General features: G+C 42.7%; 1 protein-coding gene across 1 annotated transcript in view; it reads left to right on the top strand.

Moving 5' to 3' along the window:
- The window catches only part of TSHZ3 (teashirt zinc finger homeobox 3), a 115,691-nt gene extending 91,736 nt beyond the window's left edge, over positions 1 to 23,955 (top strand). The window contains exon 2 of the mRNA XM_081015508.1: positions 18,126 to 23,955. Within this exon, the coding sequence (XP_080871634.1) occupies positions 18,126 to 21,328 (3,203 nt within the window). The 3' untranslated portion in view covers positions 21,329 to 23,955. The remainder of the gene's footprint in view (positions 1 to 18,125) is intronic.
- The last annotated feature ends 989 nt before the right edge of the window (positions 23,956 to 24,944 follow it).

Raw genomic sequence — 24,944 nt, 5'->3', positions numbered from 1 at the left:
CTCTGTGCTGGGTTACATGGATGAACAATCTGACCTAGTATTAGGCTGGGCTTTCAATGGTCCTGAAAGGGGGCAGTAGCAAGAATGCCTAAGTAATGATGTGAACCTCAAACTTCTTCTGTATCAATTAAAACACCCAAGAAACATATTTTTGATTAGGGAAAAAAAGCAACGACTTTGCAGTTGTCAGAATGTCATGGGCAATTTAATAATATGCACAAACCTCTTTGCCTCTTGGACCAAAAAGATGGTTGCATGCAACATTTTCTGTCTGCTATCAGAAGGACTTTTGCACTGGCAGACAAGCAAGTTTTAATGTTCTGCAACAGCAGGTGCCAATGAAACGGTTGTGCTAGCAGAAACTCATTGCACAATGGATCGAACCATAAAATGGCCAACAACCTGCTTGTGCATTCTCTTACACAGTAGCATTCCTCTAGCGCAGAATATTTTGTCGGCGCAACAAGTATTGGATCAAACCTCCCACTGTATTTCAGGCTGCCGTGCTTCAGATACGGATGTCTGTTGGTTTCTACATAGGTATAAACAGACCACTAGGACTGCTAGCACGTGGCTACAAAGTGACCACCTGGCCTCGCAACCTGCCGAAGCCTTTCACATAACATACATAACAACAGCCAGGATAGTAATGACTTTTGGCCACTGCTGAAGCAAGCACAATATGAATCAGTGACCTAGATGCAAAAGGCTTCCCCACCTCCCCCAATTGCAAAAAATCCAGACTTTCTCACTTTCTGCCTCTCTTTCAAATGGAATTTTGCCATGTTGGATGTGGCTATTGCTCCTCTCTGCTTTTGTGGACCCTGTGGTGAAGAAAAAGGAAGTGGTAGAAAATGTCTCTCTCAGATAGATAGATAGATAGATAGATAGATAGAGGGATCTCTGTTGGGATCTATAGCTAAAACAGTGAACAAAAGAATGGGTTATAGTATATATTTCTCCTCCTCTGCCTCCTCCTCTTCTTCTTCTTTTGGCAGCATCTCACAAGCACCTTTGGAAATATGCCTCTTCATGTTCTCTCCACCATTCTCTGTTGTCTGTTTCCTGTACATGTCTTTCTGTCAAGCCCCATCCTATATTTCTGCATCTGATTATGCCTGTCTAAGTTCAGAACCTTACATTTGTCCCTATTTGAATTCATTTTTTTAGTTTGGGCCCAATTCTCCAATCTGTTAAGGTAGTCTTGAATCCCGATTCTAACTTCAGTTCTAAATTGATTTGGTGACTGCAAACGATGGTGTGCTTTGCGTGGTGGGTGGTGAGTGGTGAGCAGGAAAGGTCTCCTAAATCTGTTCTTAAAGATATAGAATTGAGGGGTAAAAATGCAAGTACAAGAGTCTTGCATCTTATGCAGGGGTTTGCATACCGTTCAACGTTCCTCTGATGAAAATAAGGATGTCCTATTCCATTATCATTACTATTATTATTACTATTATACTTATACCCTGCCCATCTGACTGGGTTGTCCCACTCTGGGCGGCTTCCAACATATATAAAAAACAAAACAAAACATTAAACATTTAAGAAAAACTTCCCTGTACAGGGCTGCCTTCAGATGTCTTCTAAGGGTTGTATAGTTACTTATCTCCTTGACTCCAGACTGTTTGCATGACTCCATACGCTCCAACATTTCTCCAATAAATATAGGGACATCCTAAGGAAAAAGCAGGACAGTCTGAGATCAAATCAGAAACCAGGATGACCTCTGTAAATCTGAGACTGTCCTTGGAAAATAGGGACTCTTGGATGGTCTGGGTTCGATCCCAAGGTTAATGCGTATATGTTAAAGTCACAATATATTCAGAATCTCATTACCCTAGGACCCTGCTTTCTGTAAGGCAGTTGGTGAGGGGAGGGCAGAGCAGGCAGCAAGGCCAAGAGCTTAAAAGTGCTTTTTATGCTGGATCCACTCATGGTTACCCAGCACAGAGAGATTGTAAAACCATGGCCTTGCTTCCCAGGAATGGACTGCTCATCACACTGGCACCAAGAGTGGTGGGGTTGCTCTTGCGAGATCCTGCTGGACAATCCAACTCCCTGCAGGATCTCACAAGAGCATCCCTACCTTGTCTGTGTATAGTTGCAATTGCTCAAGTTATATGGCTATACCTGTAAAATGTGGGCCTACTTTAACTCTGCGCTGTTCTTTGTAGAGTACAGCAATACAGTGGTACCTCGGGTTACATACGCTTCAGGTTACATACGCTTCAGGTTACAGACTCCACTAACCCAGAAATATTACCTCGGGTTAAGAACTTTGCTTCAGGATGAGAACAGAAATCGTGCTCCAGCAGCGCGGCGGCAGCAGGAGGCCCCATTAGCTAAAGTGGTGCTTCAGGTTAAGAACAGTTTCAGGTTAAGAACAGACCTCCAGAACAAATTAAGTTCTTAACCTGAGGTACCACTGTACGAGGAATGGACAAGCTCACCTTTACTAGCAGTCATCATCATTGTTTATTAAACTTTCTATTTTATTTTTTCTTTTATTAAACTTTCAAATGACTTTTTAAGACTTTCAAATGTCCGATGTGCTGCACATATGTTTTCTTATAACCCGGCAGCATTCCTGTAAAGCAGGCCAATACGTTTCTCCGCACACGACGGATGGAGACTGAGGTACAGAGAGAATTATTTAACCCCCAAACCACTTTTTGAGTTTGTGACAAGTTTGAATTTGGGTTTCTTGGTTCAGAGCTCAGGCTCCCAGCAACTTTGTCCCATCATTAAGCGTAGGAGGCCAGAGATCAAGGACATGCTATGCATTCAGAAGCTCGTGAGTTCATCTCTAGTAGTTGTTTTTTAAAAATATATATCAGATGGCAGGTGATATGAAAGGTATCTCTGAAGAGATGCTGGAGGTAAAGAATTCACCTGCATGAGGGGAGGGCAAATGTCAGCACTACAGGATCTACTTGAGGTCCATCAACCCAAGGCAGTAGTGAAAGAGCAGGATGTGGCGGACATATATTTAGAATTAAGAGGATGAAAGTCTCCAAGCACACGATCAGTTTAGGAATTGGTTCTGGAATCACAGCCAATTCACACAAAAGTCCATTCCAGGTTTCCCCCAAAGCTTTCCATGTATCTCACACCTATAAGTGTGTCTCTGTGTGTGTGTTTGTGTGTGAAGATGAGGAGAGCCTTTTCATCATTGCTTTCATTAAACCACTGGGAGATATGAACACTCCTGAATCTACTTCAAGTCACTCAGAAATCTATCCATGTACCTCCTAATTTTGCAGTGCACTTCTCAAGTCAAGTGGTGATTTCAACAATGGTTATACCAGTGTAAAGTATGCATAGAAATGGGTGTCCCAGTGGGAAAACTCCCCACATTATATTAGGTAGGGCTGCCATACGTCTGGATTTTCCCAGACATCACCGGCATTTCAAAGGTGGAGTTGACGTCTGGGGGGAATTTCCAAAAGGTGGCGCTTTGTCATGGATCTTAGGCAAGTCAATTGAAAAAATAAATAAATTGCTTTTTTTGGTGTTTTTGTAATAATAAAAGGGGGGTTTTCCTAAAAAGAAGAAGCTCAGGACACTTTGGGGTGTCCTGGTTTTTGCTTTTTGAAATATGGCAGCCCTACATTAAGAAAATTGCTTTGCATAAATGTGTATGGGGGGGGGGAATACATATAAAAATGTGTATATTAGGAGGAATTGAGACCAAATGCTGATAAATTTCTGTAATGAAATTTTAAATTGCAAATAATTGTAGAAACGTGGGGAACTGAACTTAATGCTACAACAAAATGGAAATGAGGTAAAAACCAAAATTGACAGATTCCACTGTTCATCACTGACTGCTTTTCTTGCTTTTGTTCCTTGTGTCTCTTCTAACTGCAATCTTCTGGTTTGAGAGTCTCATCTCTCCATCCCTAATTTCTTCTCCCCCTGTCAATCTGTGACTTTGTAAGCTCCCTGGGGCAGAAACCTTTTCTGCCACCACCACCACCACCCTGTGAATTGTTATTTTGTAAAGTTCTACCTCCAATGATGGCATTGCACTAAAACAATCCCAGAAAAAGAAGCCCTTGCTAATTGTCATATCCTTTGGAATTGAATCCAACAGTAAATTTCATAAAGTAGTGGACTCAACTGCCAGGTCTAGACTTTTGTGTTACACCATTAATGCTGCCTTGCTGCAAAGGGATCCTTTCAAGGATTCCTCATGGCACTGAAAAAATATTCCAGTAGAGCATTAAGGAGTTTGCTTCTGAAATGTGTTTAATGTAAATATGCTGTCAGATACCCTTCAAGTAATTGACAAGAGCAGATGATTAGCAGTGTTCTCAATAGTGTTTTTGCATAATCTTACATTTTGACAGAACTCTTCAGCATCGCCTTATTGTCAGCACTCCGCAATCAGGAATATTTTTCTTCTTTTTCTTCTTTCCTTGACAACGTTTACTTTGTCATTACAAATCTTGTAAATGGTCATTTAACTTGTTCAGTGTGCATGTACAACTTCCAATCGGAACACATCGGCGGGATCTTCCTTCACAGGGAGGAACTGTCAGCAAAGCAAACTTGGTGCATCTCGAAAAAAAGTAGGTTACTGGCAGTTTAAAAAAATAAAGGAAGGAAGGAAGGAAGGAAGGAAGGAAGGAAGGAAGGAAGGAAGGAAGGGAGACTAGCCCACATATTTGAGCCTTTCTTATTCTCTGTGTATGCTGATCTAATCCTAAAATACCTTCGGTGGAACCGTGGGCCAGTTCAAGCCTATATTAACTGCCCATGATTTGTCTTCCTTTGATTTCTGAACTTTTTATAACTTGTACCCGAATGTGTCAACTGATTATGTTGAAAATTATTTCACTTGAAGGGTCGCCTAGCACTGTATTCATTTATTTATTGGCAGAATTTGTAAGCCACTTTTCAGCATTTTGTGACGTTCAGTTAAATAGTGTTCAGTAATGTTCTCTGTTATTTGAGTGTGGACCCTTACACAGCTGAGACAGTGCCATCCATACACAAGAAGGAGATATCCTCTGGCTTTGGGGGGGGGGGTGAGATTCAGAAGGGAGGATCCAAAACCAGGCCAAGGAAAACTAAACATGCTCATTGGACATGGAACGTTTGCCGACTTTAGTGATGGAATGAAATGGAAATTCCTGGAAGAGCCTGTAAGCTGGAGGACTCCACACCACAACTTTTTGTTGCTGGTATCAATAAAGTATAGCTCACAAAGCTTGAACCGCAATATCTTCACTGTGCAATGGCTGATTCACTTTGGAATTCCTTGCCCATTGACATTAGGCAGGCATAGTCAGTATTTTCTTCCTTTAGATACCTGCACATGATTTGCTGATGACTGTTTTTAAATGTGTTTAGAACATTTTATTATAATTTCAATTGTTGTAAATATACTTCTGTTTTATTTTAAATGGTACACACACACACACAAACACACACACACCATAGATGTGTTTGCTGGCCAGGGCTCCTTTGGGAAGAAGGGTGGAATATAAGTTTTAGAAATAATAAAGCCATAATAAACAGTCAATGTTACAAACAGAAATGAAGAAGAATGTGTGAATCATCTTTATGAGAGAGCAGAGCTGGCCATTACTCAGGTCATGCTTAGACAATGGACTAGGTCAGGGGTCGGCAACCCGCGGCTCTTTTACACCTTTGCCGCGGCTCCGCAGATCCTCGGGGACCCTGAGCAGAAAAGCAGAAGCGCCAGAAAGAGGAGGGGGATGGAGCTGGGCAGCCGAGCCGGGCAAAGCAAGGCGGCGGCGGCAGCGGAGCTCGAGAGGCGGCGGCTGCTGGGATGGAGGAGGAGGCGGCAGCGGCCGGAGAAGGGCTGCTGCTGCTTCTGCCGCCGGAGGGAAGTTCTGCCAGGCGGCTTCATGGCTCATAGCTTCCCCCGGGGTAGGACGGGCGGCCAGTCCGTGTAGCCTGATAGACCACTGGTCTGAGTCAGCTTAAGGCAGTTAGTTTCCTGTGTTACATTGATGGGCCAATGGTCACATGGAACAGGTGTGCTTGAAGGTGGGATCTGAAGACAGGAAAAGAGGTGGTACCATGTGAAATGGACACGGGTTTTATTTTTAAGGACATTAGAGCCTTTGCTAACTTTTTCATCACCATGCAGCGTAATCAGACTACTCTAAAACCCAGCCTCTGTGATTCATAATGGTGTACTCTATACTTTGCGTAAATAGTCAATATGATAAACTTTCTCCTTTATTTGAAGCATCACTCTTGTATCCTCAGCCCCTCTTTAATCTATCTCAATGGATTTCCGGCTCGTATAGATTTGGTCAGTGACAAGGGTTAGAGTAGTCTTGTAGAACATTTACTTGTAGCTGTGAAAAAGCCCACATTCATCAGGGGATTAAGTCGATCAGATTGTCCCAGGGATCAATGGGAGGCTTGCGTGATCCCTCTTAAGGCTCTAATGCATTCAACCTTCTTTTGGTGAACATTCATACACACACACACATACACATTTCTCCGTCTTAAAGCCATTTATCTCAGAATGTCAAATCGCAATAATTAACCATTATTGATCTTAAATTCAATTAACTTCATTAACACAGGTCATGATGAGGGTGTTTGCAAGGGAAAGGCATTGGACAAGTGCCTTTTTCTTCTGTGACATTGAAGCTCACAATTGGAACTGTAAAGTGTTCTCTTCACATATTGTGCTGAGGACACTTTTTTAAAAAATAAACTAAAAATAGAGGTAGCTGTGGTTGGCATGATGGAAACAACATCTTCATCCCATTCCTGGTTGTCTTTAAAAACCTGGTTGCCTCACCTCAAATAAGGTATTGCTAAGTTGGGAAAAGGCTCAGAAAGGGGCAACCAAAGTAATCAAGGGCATAGGGTGGCTTTTCACCTTAGAGTAAAGGCAAGTAATAGGGGACTGGGTAGAAGTATATAAAATTAATAATAATATATGGTTTATTGTTGCTGTATTGTCCATCATGGTCATTTCAACCACAGAACAAAATATACATTATGCATCAATGATTAATAAAATTACACATGGCATAGAGAAAGCGGATAGTCTTTCTCCCACTCTCATAACATTCAATGAAGCTGAACATAGGAAGATTCAATCTAGATTGAAAGCAGCATGCTGAGGATGAGCATGAACAATTCCAGATTTAGAAAAACTTCATTTTTGCACTGAAAACGGGTTGGTATGTACACAGCTTCTATCTCTTGGGAGGTATGGTCGTCCCTCTTCCTATTCTGGTTTAGACACAACTTAAAGTAAATGATCCTGAATTCCTGAAAGACTGCCGTCTTCCCTACAGACCTTCTCGGGCACTGGGATTGGCTGAGGGGGCCCTCTTGGTAGTTATTCCACCCTCAGAGCCTCATGGGTAGTGATGGTGGCTTGGGAGAAGGCCTTCTCTGTGGTGGCCCCTACACTGTGGAACTCCCTCCTCACAGCAACTTCATTGTACAGCTTTCTGTGAATGCTGCACCTTTTGACCTTGGCTTTTGACACATGCCGTATATATTTATAGGACACATATTATTTTTATGGCTGCAAGTTGTTTTAAACTGTTTTTAATATTGTGTTTAAATGTTTTAACCCACCCTGGGACCTTTGGATGAAGAGAAGGAATAATAATAATAATAATAATAATAATAATAATAATAATAATAGTTGCATTGTTTTGTCATACAGCTGGCATGTCCAGTTCCTGAGTTCATATCGTCCCCTGACTAATTAGCTTTTTATCTGTGGAACTAGTTCTTCATCATTTTGGATGCGTGATAACTTGCTGTATGTGTCTTTAGAAAATGGTTTTGCCAGTATAATGAAAAGGTGCCCGCCTGCCTAATGTCAATTACATCAAGTGGACATCCAGTTTGCCTCATTTAGGTTTTCAAATACTATAAATGAGCAGAAATTGTGGGGCAATTGGCTGGGCCGGAGTGGGGTGATAGTGGACAGAACGTGAATTTCATTTAGAAGCAAGAGTCCTGAGACGTTTAAAGAGTCATTTTGCTGCTTGCCTTTCACGTCTCAGTTCTGCCATTCCAAACATGACAGTAGTGAGACAGTCTAGAAGCCTAATGGTCTGAATGTCGCTTTCTGATTTGGATGGAGGAAACTAAAGTTTCTTCTGAACATCTTGTGAAGAATCATAATAATTAAGAGTCATTAGAGGCATATTGAGTGCCCTGATTCTTGGGTCTGCTTACATCCTAATGTTGGCTGTTGGCCTTATATCCGTTTCTTTCAGTGGACTGGCATTTTCCAGAGTGATTAAAACATGCCACCCAAAGACAGGCATGAAATGGGAAGTGATGGCATTTGGTATTTCTGGAATCAGTTCAGAAGACAGATTTGGTGACACATTTATCTACTCTTCCTCCTGCTTACTGTAGAGCCAGTGTGGTGTAGTGGTTAAGAGCGGTAGTCTCGTAATCTGGGGAACCGGGTTCGCGTCTCCGCTCCTCCACATGCAGCTGCTGGGTGACCTTGGGCCAGTCACACTTCTTTGAAGTCTCTCAGCCCCACTCACCCCACAGAGTGTTTGTTGTGGGGGAGGAAGGGAAAGGAGAATGTTAGCCGCTTTGAGACTCCTTAAAGGGAGTGAAAGGCGGGATATCAAATCCAAACTCTTCTTCTTCTTCTACTGAAAAACTTGCACCAGGTGGAATTTTGGGTAGCCCGAGCTGGGTGCATCTGATGGGTGGGTCTCCAAAGCATACCCTTGGGGGGTGTGGGTGAAGAATCACCTGTCACCAATCTTTTATTAAAAAACCCCAAAAAACCCCAGAAATATTCCTATTCTAAGAAATGCTTCTTCTGTATATGGAAATGGTACTCACTGAAAAGCTTGGTGTTCTTTAGGTTTATCAAAAATATTTACAGTGGTACCTTGGGTTACATATGCTTCAGGTTACAACCCAGAAATATTACCTCGGGTTAAGAACTTTGCTTCAGGATGAGAACAGAAATCATGCTCCGGCGGAGCGGCAGCAGCAGGAGGCCCCATTAGCTGAAGTGGTGCTTCAGGTTACGAACAGTTTCAGGTTAAGAACGGACCTCCGGAACAAATTAAGTACTTAACCTGAGGTACCACTGTATTAGGTGGGACAAATCAGTGCTCTAGAGGGGGAGTAAAACCACTGGAACATAAGAACAGCCTTCTGAATCAGGCCAATGGTCCATCTAGTCTGGCATTCTGTGCTCACAGTGGCCAACCAGATGTCCCAAGGGGAACCTGAACATCAGGGCACTCTCCCCTCCTGTGGTTTCCAGCAACTGGTATTGGAATCCATAGTACTTTGACCCCCAAGAAGCATGTGATTATTTATTAATTCTTGCCTTCCCCTGGCACACAAAAAATACTAGCAATTCCTTCCTACCTTATCATTTGTGAAGCATCTTGATAATCTGTTTTCAGCTTAGTAGGCTAGATCGATTTGGTATTTACAGTAAGCCTGCAACTTATGCACATTTAACTTGTGTGCATTCAGGTTTACACGTGTGGCAGAATTTTAAAAATAAAAAGTGGGCCAGGGTTCCAGAAAAAATGACTTTGGCAATCCCACCCACCATTGAACCCAATGTGTTTTGACTATACCCAATTTTGGATTTAGGTGCGATCCTCAGAACCTAGCACCCACGTAAGTTGCGGACTTACTGTATATCATTCTGACTCCTTCATTTCCCTACCAGCCTTCCAAAGTTTGTCTTGGATTGTGATGGGCTCAACTTGGCACCAGCAAATGGGGCCAGCCCAGAACGTTTTGCTCCTTGAGCCACAATAGCAGATGGTGCCCAGTCCCTGAATCAAAGTACTCAAGGCTGAGACAGTTATGATGGCACCTGAGATAGAAAAATCGCACCACTGCCTCCCACTGGAACTAAAAATACAACATTAAATTAGGCCCCATCTGCACTATAAATTTAAAACAGTATCATACCACTTTAAACAGTCGTGAATCCTGAGATGCGCAGTTTGCTTACGGCACTGAGAGTTGTTAGGAGACCCCTAGTTGCTTCCGAGATATATAATTCCCAGAGTTCCCTAGGAAGAGATATTGATAGGGGCCTCTTAACAACTCTCAGCACCTTAAATAGACTGCAGGTCCCAGGACTCCTTGAAGGAAGCTGTGACTCTTTAAAGTGTTATGTTACTGTTTAAAATGGTTAGTGCAGATGGAACCTTTGGTAACAATTTTCATGGCATTTCTATACAGCTTCCTCATTCTGCCTAATGGTAGGACTGGTCCTGATAGTGTAGGATAAGGGAGGAATGGAAGAAGGCTGAATATTTCTTTCTCAGTAATTTTTTATTTTCCCCTGTTCCTGCTTTCCTCTCAGCTTAGAAGAAGTTTAGAAGCTATAGTCTGATATCCCTATAGAGCACAGCTAACATATAAAAATGAGGTTTTGTGCAGTGGTAGTTTTTAATGTGCCATATTTTCCAGAGACAGAGGCCCCCTGAAAACCTAGCCAAATATTCTTCTTGAAATGAAAAAGGTGTGATTCATAGTCTCATTCTTCCCACTCTAATCAGTTAGCATATACAGCCCAGAGCACAGACTCTCTACTGGGCCAGATCTTGGTAGCGAGTGCAAATTGATGGCACTGTGCAGAATCCTCAATTTGATTCCAAATCTAAGCAGTGTGTGTCCAAGGTTTCAGTCACTAAATCAATAAGGAATCGCTTGTTTGGGCTTTGCAAAAATCCACATAGTCTGGAAACTTTTCCAGGCGACTGCGCGCATGACACATGTGCACATTTCTATGAAGGTGAGGGAAGGATTCCAGTGTTTTGGCTTTGTTCTGCAAATGTGAAATAGTAATAAATAGGGTCATGATTGTGTTCATATCATGGTAGAATTTACACGGCATTTCAATTGCTGCTTTATTGGCCCCAAAGGGTGGAAGATAGAAAGCAACTATGATGATAGCAACCTTTGTCAGAATTCCCAAACTTGCATGTTAACCTATCTACAACCCCTCAAAAGCCAGGTTTTATAAACATGGAATCCCAAAAGATGTGCACTCAACCTTCTTTTTTAGGGGAAGAGGTAATTATTCTTACATATCCACCATTAACAACCTTTTTACTGCCTCTTTTGACCCTACTTCTAAAACCAGAAGAACAATCTTGGGCCCAGAAGGATTCCAGAACAGGTAGTTCATTACTGTTAGTATGTGTACCAGCTGAACTCACCAGAGAGTGAGAGACCTGGGTTAACGCTCTTATACAAATGTTGTCATACAAATTCATGTAGTGTGCCTCGGTTTCTCTGCTGTGTTTCTCTGCTTCTCTCTTTCACACACAGAAAGAAATCTGAGCATATTGTACTAACTTGAATAGTGGTGTATTCAGAGTTTGGCTTCAGAGAAAGAAGTCCTCTAACCAACAGGACCAGCCTGAAGAGATACGCTGCCTGAAGTGAAAGGCAAAGATAGCTTCCCTTTTCCAATTTCACTTATGGAAGCTGGATGAACTGGCAGCTGTGGACAGAGTTCTCCACTGTATCCAAAGGCAACAATCTAGCTTAGGGGCAATAGGGCAAAATGTGCATAGTTGCAGGACTTAGAAAGTTACTTTTGCCCATGAAGGTGGCAATCTGTGGCCCTGTGATAACAGTGAAATATGCAGGACAGGACATAGAGTTGTGTAAGAATCAGACTAAATCGTGATTGACTACAGCAGAAAGTGGGGTTGGCATGGCAGCAGGATAGTGGTATCGCTCTACATTCCACCAACCCTTGCTGTCAGAATGGTCTTCTGGCAGGGTTAGGAAACACCTCAACCTCTTTCAGGGTTAAGAAGCACCTCAACCACCTGAGCCAGGTGCCCAGCGTTTCACTGGGTGACCAGGGTGAAAGATTCCAGCCATGCAGGGGCCGTAACCTGAGCTTAGGGCATGCCATGGCCAATCTCTCCCCTTGCCACAGGGGGGCTTCCTTCACTATTTTGATCCTGCCTCATGACATCTCCACCAATATGCAGAAGTCCAACCATCACCTAGCAAGAGTAAGCCTGAAATCATTAAGGGAATGGTAGGGGGGAAACCAGTCAAGAGGGCAGTTAAGGTTGGGAGAAAAAATCATTTCTGGCCCTGTCAACCAGCGACCCAAGTAGCTCAGTGAAATACTAATATTGAGGGAGGGTGGGATGGGAAGCTCACTAGGGGCAACATGGCCTAAGCACATGTGAGTGAAGCCTTTGAAGGCCTTACCCTTTCTCCTTCTCACGAGATCCCACAGAACAACGCCACCCTGCAAGACCTCATGAGAGGGCAATGGAGATGCCACCCCCAGTGAGCAAAGTCAACCCACACACAGTAGAGCTAGGCTGAACAGTTATGGAGAATCCTAGGAACTGCTGCTTGTTAAGGCTGCTAAGAATTGTAGCTTGGCGTGTGTGTGTCTATGAGCACCCTTAAACTACAGTTCCCAGGATCCCCCGTGACTGTTATCAGTTGTATAACAGTGCTTTAAATGAACGGTTTGGATGTGACCAAGATTATGCAAAAATCAAATAAGACGATAGGTGTACATTCCTCGTCACAAACAACCCCCGTGCCCTGTCAAATCTGCATTCAAATAGAGTTGTGTTTTCAAAGAGGTCAGAAACTACAACCGATTATTTGCAGTTACAAATCAAGCACCCTAAAATGAACAGTTGAATCAACTTGTGTCATTTCATACCACACACTTTTCATTTGAGGCGGCTTACACATTCAGCTCCAAGTTTTCCAGTGATTAGCCATCAAGTGATGTGTTACCGAGCGATATGTGTGAGAGACAGCAAGAACAGGCTCTAAACTTTCTCAACCTGGGTGGCTTCAGGCATAAGAATTTGGACTCCTTCTCTTGAATACATCAAAACAAAGATGGAAGGGATTGAAAGGGAAATTAGATGCATAACATAAATTTGCAGAGTTCTGTGTTTGGGGGGATGGTAACTGCTATAATAGAAGAAAACACGTATTCTGTTATTGCTCCCATTGTATCCTCATCTGTGTAATTGTCTTATTTGAACGCATAGCATTAACACATTTGACTTGCAGTACCAATCAGGGATCTGGCTTGTTAAATATGCCCAAGGCATGGCTGCAGCTCAGAGGCTCTGCTTGCAAAAGTTCCCAGATTCAGTCCCCTACCTCTCCAGGTAGGGTTAGTGTAAAATCATGGGGAGCCACTGCCAGTCATTGTAGACCAGTTATTTTCAGCCTTGGGACCCCAAAGATTGTTGGATTACAATTTCCAGCATCCTTGACAATTGGCTGAGCTGGCTAGGGATGATGGGGTTTTTAGTCCAAGTGACAACTGAAGATCTGAAACTGAAGAACTCAAATGTATACAATGCTGCTCCCACCTTTGAGAGGGTGTGGAGGCACATTTGTCACATCCCAACTACTTATGCCATAGCCTGTGCGATCTCTGTGCTTCAGGTAGCCATCTTCTTTTCAGGGGATGGAGCATAGATGCAGTGAGAGCATCGGAGTTAAGGGTTTGTGCCAAAAGTGAGCTTTGAGGAGGAAGAGTTGGTGCAGCCTCACAATTCTGTCGTAGCTTCCATTAGAAAGGAAAGAGAGAGATTTAGATGGTTGAATGTGGTGCAGCTGGAAGAAGAGATAATATGAGTTCTAGGTCTGAAGGTGGCAGGGAACAAGGCCACAGAGGGCTCTGAAGGAAAGGTTGAGAAATTTGTGGCAGTTCTGGGAGCAGGCAGGAAGGCAATTTTAATGATGGGCATGCCCTGGGCTATAAGAGAAGTGAATGATTTTTGTCAGCAGAGTCAAGGTCTGGAGAGAGGTGAGAATTAAGATGGGGCAGTGGAAGAGGGCAGAAGATAGGAGATACAGATCATGAACCTATTCTATTCTATTCTATTCTATTCTATTCTATTCTATTCTATTCTATTCTATTCTGTATTGCCAAGAGGACAGGGAAGAGGAAGGGCCTTATTTTTGCAATGTTGGAAAAGGAAAAGCAACTTGACCTGGAGATGAGGATGGAGGAGAATTTTCAGTTCCTGGACTAGTATACAGATTGCAATCTAACACTCTAACACTTCTCTGCCATTATCGACTGAAAATGTACTGGAATATGTAAAACTGAAGGATAGCTAAGGCTAAAATATATTTAGAAATGCATACATTGAGATAAAATACACATTAAAATATTTTGTGATAAAATATGCATTTAAACACATATCCAAATAATGGATGTGCATATGGATTATGAAAAGAGCTTCTTAAGTTCACCCAACTCTCCATGATGCAGACTCTTGGAAATGAATACTGGTCCTCTCTCAGCCTGGAGCCCTCCAGATGTTATTGGACTACACCTCCCTTCAATTCTGACAGGTGGCTTTGCTGCATGAGTCTAATGGCAGTTGTGGGTGTGTTTTTGCTGCCATTATTACTTAAAGTGTTTGTACCCTGCTCTTCAGCCAAAATGGCTCCCAGAGTGGTTTATGTACAATCAGGTAAAACAAGCAGGCAAGCTTACAATTTATGTAAAAATGACACACAAGGGAAAGGAGACAAGGAGGGAAGGGGGGAAAGCAAACTCAAGTACCAGTTCTTAAATAGTAGCTCTTATAATGACCAACTGGCATAGAAACAATTTAGGGTAGGAGTTACCTGATGGAGCTGGTCTTTTGGCAGACCTGTTGGAACAAGGCCTTCTTCTCATCTTTCCTGCCGAAGCAGCCTGATGGAAAAACATGAATTGAGTTTGAGGGTGCTGCCCCAATCATAGCAGTGTGGTTTGTCAATGATCTTTCAAATCGCAATTAATGCAAACTGTGATTTGAAAGGTGGCTGCAGACTGACTTTTTAGCCCCCAAAAAACCATGGTTTGAGAACTGACTCAGATCTGGACATGAAATAAACTGTTTTTGTGCCTGAATCCTGCCATAAATATCAAGAAGGTCACTTAGAGAGGTGGGATTGTATAGAAGGGTAGCATGTTGTTGTTATTATTGTTGCCCAACCTGAGACCATAGAGTGAAGGGTGGGTAATTAACAATAACAACGATACCAGTCAATATAATGTTGGCAGGTTTAGTATGAATGATGGAAGCCATATTGTAAGGAGACAAAGGAGTGCTTGGTGGAGAGACTTTTGAGACAACGAGAAGGAGGAAAATATGTTGCATGTCACTCCCTGCCAACTCCACACACACACCCCGACCTCCATGTGTTGGGCAGAAGTTCCCAAGGTGGAGACCACACATGTTTAGTTGAATACAGAACTTCTGCTCAATGTGTGGAAGACTGAGGGGTGATGGGATGAGCAGGGGAAGATGGGGACAGCAGCATCAAGTGTAGGACTAGGTGCTTGTAGACGATTTCTGTATAACCTTCGAATGTGTGATACCTAATTCCTGAAGAAGGCTATGAAGGATTCTTAGAGTGGTGGGGTTCAGGGCAGTGAAGCAGTTAGTGTAACTTACTGCTGGCTTCAGAAAGACTTCATACAAAAGAACCAGGAGTTAGCAGCAGTTGTAAAGCATGAATCAACTCAACCCATTCAAAATTAATGTTCCCGATGTTTCTGGTGAACAGAGTAATAAGCATTGCTATCAATCCATCAGTCTTTGGGGTAAGTCTCCCTGCAACCCACTCACCCAACCAAGTGCGCGCGCGCGCACACACACACACACACACACACACACAGTATTCAATACACTTCTGATACTCTTGCAAACTCCAACATGGGGATTTCATGTAGATTCCTAATTACAGACTCCGTTGATTCTACTACCTGCACATATGTAGAGTAGCACGTCTCATTTGCTATGATTTGAGTCTGAAAATAGTTGAAGATATCTGAATGCATATCTTTTCCCTGGTTGTGTTGTCTGGTTGTGAAGAACAGAAGGGCAGAGAGGCAGGCCTAGTGGAAATGTCAGCTGGCTAAATTAATGAGGAACAGATCTATCAAGAGGCTGAGTAGCAACTGTTTTGGATAGGCAACAACAGTGGAGAGGTGTTACCTTCAAACCCTTCTCTGGGGATTTCCAGAAGTACCTCTTTGATCACTTTGGAACAAGATGCTGAACTAGTTGGACAGTTGGTCTGTTCCACTGGGGATCTCTTATGGCAGCCTTGGCCAACCTGGTGCCCTTCCAAGGTGTAGGACTACAACTCCCAACAGTCCCAGCTAGCACACCCATGCTGGTGGGATTTCAGGACATAAGAACATAAGAAGAGCCTCCTGGATCAGGCTTGTGGCTCATTTAGCGCTGCTTCCTGTCCTCATAGTGGCCAACCAGATGCCCACAAATGGAAACCCAAGCACAGCAGCACTTTCCCTGCAACTGGGATTCAGAGACATTCTGCTTCCAACAGCAGAGGTAGAACATTGCAGTCCTGGCTAGTGGCCATCGATAGCCATCTCCTCCATGAATTTTTCTAATCCTCTTTTAAAGCCATCCGAATTGGCAGCCACCACTGGGCAAGTTCCATACTTTCAACTCTGTGCTGTGTGAGAAAGTCTTGCCTGTCCTGAATCTCCCAGCATTCAGCTTCTTTAGATGACCCCAAGTTCTCGTAGTATGAGAGAAGGAAATTTAATGATTTTAAATAGCCACCTGAGTCACCGAAAACCTTAGTGCAACCTCAGACCACCATTTCTCATTCTTGAAAGAAAACACAGTGCAGTGCAGGATCTCTGTTGGGTACCCCTGTAGCTTATGGTGAGTAAATATTGACAAAGTAGTCTAAAGAGCAAACACTTTGACATTTGTAATGTCCACTGGAAGATCTTGTATATATTTATTCTGGAAGAATAAGGGCAGCATACAAATTTTCCCAATCTCGCTTCTGCTGTCATTCTCCTTGTTCTTGCTTCATGTCAAGAAGTCTTTGCAATAGTAATTGGACATTTGTAGCACAAGTAATAGAGATGTTGGATCTCTGTTAGGGTAATATTTCCACATTGATTCACCTGATGTCCCCTCCTAGCTTTTCCCTATCCAAAATTAATTCCTATTTAAGAAGAAAAAAGAAACTCAGGACTTCAAGTCTTCCAGGAAGCCCTTATTACTGATTGTTGACTACTCTTGTACTTCCTATTACATACCTAGTAAGTACCTAATACTTACTATAATTAACAATCACAATCATAATTTATTACTTGTCCTTCACCCTAAGGTCCCAAGGCATTGAAACACAATATGAAAAACGATTTAAACCAAAAAGCAACAAACATAACCTAAAAAGAAAGAAAACAAAGAATAAAAAACGTGAACCATAAATTTTCCTTGCACTTTTTGTTTTGCTAACAAATCAACAACATTATTTATTTATTTGGGGGGGGGGATAAAAACAGCTTTTTGCAATAACAAAAATAAGGTGTGGCAATTTGTACAAAATTTAGAAATTAGAAACTGGGAGCACGGAGGGCTCTAATGGTTCATGGCTTACGTTCTGGAAAAAGTATCAGGAAATTCAGAACTCCAAAACCCAGAGCAAAATGAAGATGTAAAAAGGTTTGAACGTGTCACTGCTTCTGGGCTCAAAACGCCTTCTGCGGTTAAGCCCTCACTCTCAATGTAATCCCTGCCTTTCTAAGCAGCCCCAACATGCAAATATGAGCTTTTAATTTTCTTGTAATTGAGGCACTTTTGTTGTTGTTGTTTGTGAGATTTTTTCCTTTATTGATGTTTTTATGTTTTATTAAAGATTGGTTCTCAAAAATGTAATGAGTAAAAAAAAATCTGGCTTAATTTAAATTGTGAATCTGTCTGTTAAGAAATACATTAGGGGTAGGAGAAGCATAAGACATATTAATTGACAGACAGGAACTGCTGTCTCTGAGGTTGATACAAGTAATTTATTACTTTAGAAATGAATGCCACCTCCAGAATGTGCTTCATTAATTTCAAATTTAGTTTTAATTTCAAGCTGTTGCCCCTTGAGAAGAATAAGGTGGCAAATTATGTTCGAAGAGCAGATTTCTTCCCCCCCCTTCCCTCTTGCTTGGAAGAAACACTCAATTTTAACTGTTTAATTTTAATAAATAAATGTAGTTCTTTGAGTGAAATATGCCAGCTGCTGATATATAACATGAGACCAGCAATTGCTAACGCCAATTTTCTCTCTCTGCTTTTCCTTCCTCTTTTTTACCCTGCTAGCTTACGTTTCAGATGAACTGAAGGCAGCAGCAATGGCAGAAGATGACTTGGAACCTGACGACAACGTGGTCGATGGAGAACCTTCTGCCAAATACGCCTGTCCGGAGAAGGACTTCACTAAGAACTGCCAGAGCTACCAGAACTCTCCAGCTGCCGAGTTTTCCAGCCATGAGATGGACAGCGAGTCGCACATCAGCGAAACCAGTGATCGCATGGCCGACTTTGAAAGCAGCTCCATCAAGAATGAGGAGGAGAGCAAAGAGGTCTCCATCCAGCTGGAGGAGTCTGTTGTCTCGGACAGCTTGGAGCAGATGAAAGCTGTCTACAATAATTTCCTCTCCAACTCCTACTGGTCCAATCTAAACTTGAATCTCCACCAGCCAACCTCTGAGAAGAACAATGGGAGTAGCAGCAGCAGCAGCAGTAGCAGCAGCAGCTGTGGGAGCGGCAGCTTTGACTGGCATCAGACGGCCATGGCAAAGACGCTGCAGCAGGTCTCACAGAACAGGATCCTTCCTGAGCCTAGCCTTTTTAGCACAGTCCAGTTGTATAGACAAAGCAGCAAACTTTATGGCTCCATATTTACTGGGGCCAGTAAATTCCGCTGTAAAGACTGCAGCGCTGCCTATGATACATTAGTGGAATTAACGGTGCACATGAATGAAACAGGACATTACCGGGATGACAACCACGAAACAGATAACAATAACCCTAAAAGGTGGTCCAAGCCTCGTAAGCGCTCTTTGCTTGAAATGGAAGGGAAAGAAGATGCTCAGAAAGTCTTAAAGTGTATGTACTGTGGCCATTCATTTGAGTCGCTTCAAGACTTGAGTGTGCACATGATCAAAACAAAACATTACCAAAAAGTGCCTCTGAAGGAACCCGTAACCCCTGTAGCAGCAAAAATAATCCCAGCCCCAAGAAAGAAAACATCATTGGAGCTAGAACTTCCAAGTTCTCCAGACTCCACTGGTGGGACACCAAAAGCAACAATCTCTGATGCCAGTGATGCACTTCAAAAGAATTCCAATCCTTACATCACACCGAATAATCGCTATGGACACCAGAACGGTGCCAGCTATGCTTGGCATTTTGAAGCAAGGAAATCTCAAATTCTTAAGTGCATGGAATGTGGGAGTTCCCATGATACTTTGCAGGAGCTCACTGCCCACATGATGGTGACAGGACATTTCATTAAGGTCACCAACTCTGCCATGAAGAAAGGGAAGCCTATCATAGAGGCCCCTGTCACGCCAACGATCACGGCTTTGCTTGATGAGAAAGTACAGTCCGTGCCCCTGGCAGCCACTACCTTCACGTCTCCTTCCAACACGCCCTCTAGCATCTCCCCAAAATTAAACATGGAGGTAAAGAAAGAAGTTGATAAGGACAGAATCATTGCTGATGAGAAGATGAAAGACAAGGAAAAATCAAGTGAGGATGAGGAAAAATATGATATCTCCTCAAAATATCATTATTTGACTGAAAATGACTTGGAAGAGAGTCCCAAAGGGGGACTGGATATCTTGAAATCTTTAGAAAACACGGTCACGTCAGCTATTAACAAAGCCCAGAATGGCACACCCAGTTGGGGTGGCTATCCCAGTATTCATGCTGCCTACCAGCTGCCCAACATGATGAAGTTGTCCCTAGGTTCGTCGGGGAAAAGTACTCCTTTGAAGCCAATGTTTGGAAATGCTGAAATAGTATCACCAACGAAAAGCCAACCTTTGGTGTCCCCGCCCAGCAGTCAGACGTCCCCTGTGCCAAAAACCAACTTCCATGCCATGGAAGAGCTGGTCAAGAAAGTAACCGAGAAAGTGGCCAAAGTTGAAGAGAAAATGAAGGAGCCTGAAGCAGGGAAGCTATCTCCGATGAAGAGAGCAACACCTTCGCCATGTAGCAGTGAAGTCAGCGAGTCCCTCAAGATGGACACTTCCAATGACATTGGGTTCAAAAGCCAACAGAATAGCCCTGTTTCACAGAGGGAGAGCTGCAAGGACAGCCCAACAGGAGAACCAGTGGAAAATGGTAAGGAGCTTGTCAAGACCATCACAAGTTCCTTGAGCAGCAGCACAGCTATTATCACCGACCACCCTCCAGAGCAGCCATTTGTAAACCCATTAAGTGCATTGCAGTCTGTCATGAATATTCATCTTGGGAAGGCAGCTAAGCCTTCCTTGCCTGCCCTTGACCCAATGAGCATGCTTTTTAAAATGAGCAACAGCCTAGCGGAAAAGGCAGCTGTGGCCACCCCACCTCTGCAGTCCAAGAAGCCAGACCACTTAGACCGTTATTTTTATCACGTCAACAATGACCAGCCCATAGATTTGACGAAAGGGAAGAGTGACAAAAGCTGCTCTTTGGGTTCAGCGCTTTTGTCATCCACATCGGTGTCTTCAGCATCCTCTTCATCTACAGTGACAACAGCAAAGACATCTGCGGTTGTGTCATTCATGTCAAACTCGCCGCTACGCGAGAATGCCTTGTCAGATATCTCTGATATGCTGAAGAACCTGACAGAAAGTCACACATCAAAATCCTCCACGCCTTCCAGCATCTCTGAGAAATCTGACATTGACGGGACTACAATAGAGGAACCGGAAGAGGCGACCCCGGCTCAGAAGAGGAAGGGGCGCCAGTCCAACTGGAACCCTCAGCATTTGCTCATTCTTCAGGCACAGTTTGCAGCCAGCTTGCGGCAGACATCGGAGGGGAAATACATCATGTCGGACTTGAGCCCTCAGGAGAGGATGCACATTTCCAGGTTTACGGGGCTCTCAATGACCACTATTAGCCACTGGCTGGCCAATGTGAAATACCAGCTCCGAAGGACAGGGGGGACAAAGTTCCTTAAAAATTTGGACACTGGGCACCCGGTGTTCTTTTGCAATGACTGTGCTTCCCAAATCAGAACTCCTTCGACGTACATCAGTCACCTTGAATCACATCTAGGTTTTAGGCTACGAGACTTGTCCAAACTGTCCAGTGAACAGATTAACAATCAGATAGCACAAACAAAGCCGCCCTCCGAGAAACTGTTGGCACCTTCGCCAGAGGAAGAAATAGGGACCTCCTACCAGTGTAAACTTTGCAACAGGACTTTTGCAAGCAAGCATGCCGTTAAGCTCCATCTCAGTAAAACACACGGGAAGTCTCCAGAGGACCATCTTCTCTATGTGTGTGAATTGGAAAAGCAGTAGCATTTGCTTTTGACACACACCCAAACCACAATGACAATTGTACTTGGCTTTGAGGAAAACTGTCCAAAACAAACAAACAAAAAACCCGCCTTAAAGCTCCCCTTTTAGTTTCTGTTCTTGGCACATAATTTTTACTTTAACTCTGGGGTGTCACTCTTGGCCTGAACGACTTCTCTCTTTCGTTGTATAACTGTACAGTGTTTAATAGAGGTGCATAATCAGCTGTTGTTACTGGTAAAATATGAAGGTTAAAACGCAGTGGTAAGTGTTTGGAACTTTGTGTAAATTGGGGTTTAGTTGCTGTGCATCCCTTTGATGCCTTGAGCTGCATGCATTAACAAGACAGTTTAATTAAGCATTTATTAACTAATTCTAGTGCACTTTTTCCATGGTGATTCAAGTGTGCTGGTCGTTCTCACCCTGTAAATTTTTAGCCCTCTGAGTACTTTGAAGCACTTTTGCATTAATTTGGTTTTTTTAAAATAAGAATAATTATTATTATATTAATGAAGTATGTATATGTTTTCCTTTTTTACAACAACAATAGCCCCCTTACAGCTGAGGAGATATTCAAGCAAATCTAAGAATGGGCTTGAACAAGACGTGCCACAGTCCATTAGTTGGTTGTGCATCTGGCTGGTTAATGTTTGAAGGAGAGGATTCACCTGGAGAATGCAGACCAGCTTCTCCTGTGTGAGTTTCCCTTTGGCTGTTGCATGGAATTGCTACCAGCTTTATGCGCAAGTTGCTTGAGCAGCTAGGTGGTGGCACTTCCTGTGATGTCCAAAATCACTTCTGTTTCAGGGATCCGATACCTTGTTTCAGCACTTCCAGTATCCATAGTCCAGATTGTTCAGCCTGTCTTCGCCCAGACTGGCCTTTCTTCCCTTAGTTCTTATGGCTGGTGTGGACCAGCAGTCCTCCCAGCTTGGCTTTGTGTGATGTTTGCTTGAGCTTTCCACAGGCAGCAACTGATGGAGTGGCGCTGCTACGCTGCTCACCTCACCTCCACCCAACTGAGTTGCTACGGCATATCGGGATGGAGTGGAGAAGGGGCAAACCGGTGGCAAGGTCAGTGTGGTGCAAACAGGCTGCAAGAGCCCTGGATTCGCTCTGCCACGTTTACACTGCACTGATCTGACAACCACCACCAAGGCCCTCCTCTTCTCTGTCCCAGTGTGGTGCTGAGACTCAGTCGGGCAGAAGTCAGAGCAGCAGTGGAGCCCTGCCACACCATCTGCTGTTATCCACAAAGAGAGCTACTTTTCTTTCTCTGGGACGTGTCTTGTGAATCTGGTTGTAGGCTACCGTGCCAAATGGGGACCATAGGATGCTCCTTCTGGATATGCCTTTTGTTGGAATTATCTATCGCACCCCCACAACCGCAGGGGTGGCACCCATCGTGAACTTTCAGGCTATATTATTTTCACATTGAAACGTCGATGTATATATATATATTGTACAGATTTCAGAATCCTCATATGGAAAATGTGATTGTGGACAATGCCATTTCTTCTTCTTCAACGTTTTTATCAAGGGTGAATTTTTTTGTACCTAATATGCTCCAAGTATAAGTGGTACCTATAAATATATAAATATATATATAAATATATAAAATAATATTGTATATTTCTTTTCTAGGTCAAAAGGTTTTCTTTTAACATCTGAATAATGTAAATTATATGAAAAGATACACTCGATAGCATTTATAAAGTGTTCAAAAAAGAGAAAAACATTATTCTTGAAGCAAAGTATGGTTGTTTTCCTTTTGCTATACAGTACATCTATATTGATAGAGGTTCATGTTTAAATTATACATATTTATTCGTTGTTTGCTACCTTTTTTAAAAGAAAGAAAGAAAGAAGAAGCATTCTGATAAACGAAGCCATGGACTGGCGTGCATTACACCTAATTTTGCACAACATGAATTTTAAAGGTATTTATTAGTAAAATGAATAATAATAATAAAAATTCAAAAGCGAAAAAATTCAAAATCAACTCAGTGCTCAAAGGGTTAAATCTATTTGGGGGTGGAAGAATTGAAGGGGGGAAAAAACCTTGTACTGTATTTCATAAACATTGATAAAAAAAGCCTTTAAAATGTTTGTACTGTAATACTTTGCTTAAAAGTTACGAGGCATTCTGTGATATACCCTCTTCCACTTATTTATATGCACTCTTGGTTGTGTTATTTCCTATCGTAGAATGCCTTTCCACCTCTCTCTCTCCCTCCCTCCCTCCCTCCCTCCCTCCCTCCCTCTCTCTCTCTCTCTTCTTTTCAGTTGGTAACTTTCTGTTTTGTTCTCCCTAATTATTCTCCCAAGATTTCATACTGCAGTTTTATCTTTAGGCATATGAAAGGTAACCCGTGGTTACCAGCACACTAAGTGATTCTGTTCGTCTCCATTTTTGGCAGTTAATTTGCAGAAGTAACTGACAGCTGACACCATATGAGAATCTATGTGTACAATATTGGCATGTAAACAGCACAGACCCAGAATCGCACCCTCTGTGCCCCCTCTTCCGTTGTTGACAATGTGGCACCATTATATGACTCTTCATATAACCTTCTTTCTTTTCTTTTCTTTTTTCTACAGCCGCATTAAAATTGTCTTTTTTGCTATAATTTTGTGTTGCGTTCACAATTATATCTGATATGTGCTACGACTAACGAGCACATTAAAATTAAATTGTATACTTGCTGTTTATGACTGAAGCTTAAGGAGGCTCCTTCATCTGCCAGGTGTTGGCAGACGGAAATCTATACATAAATCACGGGAGTTTTTGTGAACTTTCGCATTTAAAGAGCAAGGGAGCAAATATTCAAAGGCTGCCTTGAAAAAAGGGGGGGGGGACAGAATGAAATGGAGGTTATATCTCCCCTTTAAACCTCCAGGAAGATTGACTGTAAAGAAGAGGGTTTATAAGCAACATTTTGTGAGGAAGCAAATAGATCGTTTGCAGAGCTGTGTATTCAAACCAAATCAGATCCTGATACGCAATGCCTCTTAAATGCATTATTAGTGTTCTGAGAAGCAAGGAGCCCTGGCAGGTTCCTCCGTGGATTAGAGAACTCCTTCCATCTCCTTTCAATTGACATGGAGAAAAATCCCGAGACTTATTACGGCAACTTTTATGATTTTCAGGATGTTTCCACTTTTGCACAAAATTGATAGCAAGGAAAGATAGGAGAATGAATGAGCGCATAGACAAACAAACGGAGACATTTATATGCTAATGGAAAACTTTTACTGGCACTCACGTATCAGTCTAACAAAACCACACGAGCTGCCATTTTAATCTTCATTAGCATACATGAACTGCAGTTTCCATATGCGAAGACGGGACATTGGGCTAGCAAGGCAGGCAGACAAAGCAAACCGGTACACTGCAACGTTACATCTTCTTTACATGTTACAAGGGAACCCTGAATCTTGGACTTGATCTGGACAGGACTTAGGGGATGCAAAACCAACAAACTGAGGAAGGGAAATGGGCTGCCATGCCAGGTTCTGGCAGCTGTGTCAGAATATTTAGAAAACCTGTAATCTGTGCCTCAAATGTAGCCTACTGTGTGAGGTTACAAGTCACATCACATTTTGCCCTTGGCCCTAG

This window comes from Podarcis pityusensis (assembly GCF_964106645.2).
Source record: "Podarcis pityusensis genome assembly, chromosome: 8".
Classification (NCBI taxonomy): Eukaryota; Metazoa; Chordata; class Lepidosauria; order Squamata; family Lacertidae; genus Podarcis; species Podarcis pityusensis.
The sequence above is the reverse complement of the archived record's forward strand: the minus strand, read 5'-3'. Positions and strand labels throughout refer to the sequence as shown.